The sequence below is a fragment of the Trachurus japonicus genome, chromosome 3 (assembly GCF_045865225.1).
Source record: "Trachurus japonicus isolate A0001 chromosome 3, Traja_1.0".
Classification (NCBI taxonomy): Eukaryota; Metazoa; Chordata; class Actinopteri; order Carangiformes; family Carangidae; genus Trachurus; species Trachurus japonicus.
Genome location: NC_140909.1, coordinates 17,537,492 through 17,542,787, shown reverse-complemented (window position 1 = coordinate 17,542,787; position 5,296 = coordinate 17,537,492). Strand labels below are relative to the sequence as shown.

Here is a 5,296-nt window from a genome sequence, read left to right as displayed (position 1 = left end):
CACCTGCTGGTTCTATTGCAGTAGAGTAAAATGTGCCTAATGGATCGTAACTGAAGAGACACCCAGGCATCTAAGGGATGTGAATATCAACCAAACTAATTACAGTAGAAGGTCTTTTTTGTTTTTCAAATTTAAAGCATCTCTGTGCTCACCAACAATCTAAGTTTTATGTTGCTGTCATTTGTAATTTCACAACCAGGAATTGTAGTTGTTAAGAAGGCTGGCTCTGTGATCGGGCTAAGGATGGACTATCTGGGGGAAGTGGTGCAAAGACACACAATGAGGATGGTGGAGGCCATCCTGAACAACACAGATCATAACACCTTGATGGACCAAAGAAGCAGCGGTGGTGGACGGCTCCTCTCTCTTCGCTGCAGGACAGAAAGATACAGAAGATCTTTTATACCCACAGCCATCAGACTTAATAATTATTTGGTAAATAATACCACCATTCTTGAATTTCCCTTTGGGGATTAATAAAGTTCTTATTCTTAGTTCTGGTCCAGTACAAATGTGATAGCCTATAGAAACTTAAAGCCTGCATTTCACATACATATCTTAAGGACGTCTTAACATAAGTTAACAATTTAGTGTCAAACTCTAAACTTTTAGTTCAGGGGCCACAAATTTGATCCCAAGAGGGCAGGACGAGTAAAAGCATGATAACCTATGAATAACAAAACATATTATGTCTCTTTTAAATATGTCTCTTTTAAATTTGTATGTGTGTTTCGTTTTTTTTAATGGACCTTGAGTCTAATAATAAAAGTCTATCATATCATCATCATATGAACAACCTGAAATTTATTGATAAAAATAGGCCTATGTGCAATTTCAAATTTTCACACTTAAATTCATCCTGAGGGCCACACGTTTGATGAGGGACAGCCAGGGGTCCTCTACCGTTCACCTCCACTGTGTTTGCTGAGCAGCTTGTGTCTCTGCCCTGCTGATCTCAAAACAACATGCACCGATAATTAATTCAATTCAATTCAACTTTATTCATAAAGCGCATTTCATGCACAAGGCAGACTTTGTGTGCTTCACAACAGGTATACATAGTTACAGTAAAAACAGTTATATAAAAATCAATTAGAAATCAATTGAAGAGTGCAAGTGCAAGTAAACAATCATATGTAGCCTATGCCATCTTCACCACATACACACTTAAACTCATATATGCGCATCCACTCACACAACCACACATGGACACATACATACACACACGCACACACAGTTCAACAGAATGCTGTTGAAAAAAGATAGCTAGGTTTTTAATCTGTTTTTAAAGATGGCTACTGATGTGGCATGTCTGTTTCAGGCAAGGTGTTCCATTTTCGTGGGGCATAGCTGCCTCCCCTTCTTTGGATCTGGTGCGAGGGATGAGTAAATTGCCACTGCCTGTTGACCAAAGTGTTCTTGCTGGGGTGTACTAAGTGATGAGCATCTGTGATGTAGGACTGAGGTGCAAGGCCATGTAGTGCTTTATAAACCAGGAGCAGTATTTTGAAATCGATTCTTGTTCTAACGGGTAACCAGTGCAAAGATTTAAGAACGGGTGTGATGTGTTGATATTTCTTGGTACCAGTGAGAATACGTGCAGCTGCATTTTGATGTAGTCGTAACCTCTGAATACTTGATTTTGGGAGTCCAGTGAATAAACCATTACAGTAATCTAGTCTACTTGTTATAAATGCATATTTTTTAAAATGTTGAACTATCCCTTTAATCATCGATGTCTCCTGCACATGCGCAGTAGAACGCGAGGAGACGGAATGTTCTAGTTCTCGCTCGGAAGCGTCGCGAGCATTTCGGCAGCCACAGTTGAGTTGAGGCGCAGCAACCGAGAGCAGCGAGACCGACTGAAGCGACGAGAAGCGAGCCAGGGGCCCTGTGGCTGAACTCATCTGGATTTCGGGCGAAGGAAGCGTCGATTACTATAATGACCAGTGGGTATCGACATATATTTTGACTGTAAGGCATTAATGTACTCTATTTGATTGCATGTAGTCTGTGCTCGGTGTTCCTATCGCTCGTTAGCCTCGGCCGTTTAAAGCCGACCTGGGTTCCGTCTATTTGCTGAAATAGACGAAACGTTATTTTTTTTTTCTCCAGATTTCCCGTCATTATTTCCTTGGTTTAGTAAGTTAAAACACACACATGCACAAAGACTCTCTCTCACACACACACATACACTGGTTGTGTCTGAATTAGTGGGTTCAAGTGAGGTGAACTGTCTTGTTATTGTGGTGTTTGTCACGTAGCTGTGTTGTGTTATTGTGAGCGAATGTCAACATCAATGGGTCGTTACTCGTCCAGCTGTTAGTCGGAGCCTCGGCCTGCAGTGAAGCCATGATATGCAGAGATTCAACCCGTGTATTTTGTTAGTAACGCTCCTTGTAGCGCACAGGATGGCGAGCTTATCACCTGTAAAAATGTTTTAGTTCTTCAAAATGTGGCCGTGCCTCGGTGGTTTGTTCTTATTTACCTGCCCGGGGCCACGGACGGACTGCGATGGAAGATGCTCTGCTGCCCCCTGTGCTGTTGTTCTGGGTCTGGAGCTGCTCGGTGGCGCCGCTCTGCCACGTCGGCTGCTCGCATGTTTTCAATGGGCCTTTACTTGTGCTATCGCGCAGTCGTTCATCATCATCATAATAATAACAACATACAATTTGCCCTTGTCAAGAATGCTTTGGTAATTGACTACCAGTGGTTAATGTCCTTTGCTTCTCTTTATTGTGTAGCAACTAGAGATGTAGATTTCATATGATATGATTATATGAGCTCGTCAAAGCGATCACTCAATTTTCTCAGCCACACTGTCATTTTTCCCCCCATTTCTGTCTGACATGCAGGAGGAAACCAACGTGAGCTTGCACGCCAGAAGAATGCCAAAAAGGCGAATGAAACCGGTAAAGGGAAGAGGGGCGATGACGGGCTGTCTGCTGCTGCAAGAAAGCAGAGGTAGGTCTGCAGTCTGATTGGAGAAATGGGATTTTTCCACGTCTTCAATGCTCCTGATTTGAACCACTGTTTTGTCATTTACAAACGTTTTAAAATCTGTTAATGATAGAGATGTGCATCTAATTGCTGTTGATATTACCAGTGCTGCAAAACCCCACTTAATATTTCTCTTTCATGAGCCATTTATACTTGAGAACATATACATATACATATACATTAGTAAATACTGATGTCACTGGTGAGCTTTTCACGTATGTGTGATTCAGGCTGCCCTAATACGGTGTATTCTGTTCTGAAATTTCCTCAAGGGATGCCGAGATAATGCAACAGAAGCAGAAAAAATCGGATGGAGGTGGGGCGAAGCCTGCTGAGAAGAAGTAAAGAATGAAATTGGAAATCAACTTGGTGTTTCAAGAACATCCCATGTTCAGCATTCTTCTTCCTGATATTTATGAGAATGGATCTGTCATCTTTGTCTAGACTCAAGAATCTAGGATCCTACGTTCTTCCCTATGGCAAATGACATTGCTTGTTGGATTTGTTATTTTACTCGGTGAAATTATGTCTGAGCAAGTTAAAGGTTGTCCCATGATGGTGCTGCATGCAGAGGAGCATCAGTGGTGTAAGCAGCAGGAGAAAGATAAACAATTCTTGACACAAAGCATCTACGTAACAGTTGTGTATTTTTGTACAATAATGTCCCCTGCTGGTTTCAAATAAAGTGTATCTTTTTAGTTCATGTTTGCCTGAGTTACTCTGATTGTTGACTTTGTGCAATCACATTTCACCTGATCTGTTCTTCTGTTGTGGGAATATTGAAAAGTAAATCCTTTTTTAAATTTTTTTTTCTTATTATGTTCATATATCAGCATCATATTTCAAAGTCATGTTCAATCCACTGAATCTTAAATGTGTCAGAGGAAACAAGGACTTGTCAGTGGACTGGATAAATAAACAATTACTCAGTGCACTCTGCTCTGAGATTTATACTTTGATTCACTTTGAGTAGCATTGTGGTTAAAAAACAAAACACACCCAAGCTGCTGAAACAAGTTTAACCGTCTGGTGAAGGTGTGACTGAAAACCTAAAGGAGGTGCATCATCCATTGTTTCAATCACATGGTCATGAGTGTGCATTCAATGATCTCACAAAAGACAGACTTTTGAAAATGCGTTACTTTTTTTTTTCCAGGTAGCTTTTACGTGGGAAAAAAAGTAATGCATTTTCTGTGCAATACCGTAAAGCAATTAAGATTAGGCAAAGCTAATGCATGAGTTAATTGCCACTGCAGCCTCTGACAAAATACCATTAATGGGATATCACTGGATAATTAGTGGTTGTATCTGTGACATTGGTACAGTGCAATGTATTCATGGCCTCCTCCCATAAATAGTGGTCAATCAGGCCCTGCAGTGTGTGCATCATGGAAAAACACCAAGACATTTTGGGCACAGCAGTGAGTACATTAATTCCTGCCAAATCCCTTTATCAACACACAACATTTGCTTTTAAAATTGCTGTTATTCATCTAATTGGCTCCAATTCTGATCATTGTGCTGTCTTCAAGGACTCTGAAGTGCATGTTGGACACGTGGCACAAATGTATTTATAGGCAACAGCATTCTCTACCTACATAAAAAAGTATCAACAGTGCAGCATAGCCGCAATTTCCAGTATGGATACAAGAAATCACACCCTGCCCACGTAACTTGTGTTTGAGGAGAGGATACATCTGTGTTCTGATTCTGCTATGTCCGTGTTGTGTAACACTGGAGCCTGCCAGATATACTGTAATTAAACCTGGTGTGCCAGGAGCACTTGCACCATAAGGGCGGTTGTAACACACTGAGTGACCACTAGGTGGAAGCATTCACCATGGTAATTTATTTAGCATTTTATTATCAATAGTGAACATGGGATTCATTCAGAGTGGTAATACTCACGCAGGGGTATTGAATTTTGGTTTTGTTGTATTATGCGCTCTTGTTACTCCAGCACTTACAAGAGACCTACACTAGGAAAATACATAGAATCACAAAATGCATATTGCTGATATTTTGTGATGTTCACTGAGCCAGTAAGCTTCAGCACAGTCATTCTATTTATAGTCAATAAGCTGTGTGATACCAGTAAGTATGTATCCTCAGACTAGAGCATACAATAAAAGCCACCAGTTTATTTCTTTAATTTCATCTGGCAGGAGTAGGACGCAGGAGCTGAATGGTGACGGGGAACAAACGCAGAATCAGCAGGTTGCTTGAAATTCAAGAAAAATTAAAAACCTATCCACTACCATGCACGGCCCCCTGCTTCCAGCTTTGTGTTGATCTC

The 5,296-nt window shown here is 40.9% G+C and overlaps 1 protein-coding gene across 1 annotated transcript; it reads left to right on the top strand.

Moving 5' to 3' along the window:
* The first annotated feature begins 1,766 nt into the window (after positions 1-1,766).
* On the top strand, positions 1,767-3,703 carry serf2b (small EDRK-rich factor 2b). Its single transcript, XM_085764617.1, has 3 exons — positions 1,767-1,949; positions 2,856-2,964; positions 3,273-3,703. The coding sequence occupies exons 1-3, from the start codon at positions 1,943-1,945 to the stop codon at positions 3,343-3,345; spliced, it is 189 nt and encodes a 62-aa protein (XP_085620743.1). The 5' UTR covers positions 1,767-1,942; the 3' UTR covers positions 3,346-3,703.
* Positions 3,704-5,296: the final 1,593 nt, after the last annotated feature.

What these genes read in the sequence shown, in the direction of transcription:
- serf2b (XM_085764617.1), top strand. An exon ending in GCTGCTGCAAGAAAGCAGAG is followed by an intron (nt 2,965 to 3,272) that starts GTAGGTCTGCAG and finishes AATTTCCTCAAG; the next exon opens with GGATGCCGAGATAATGCAAC.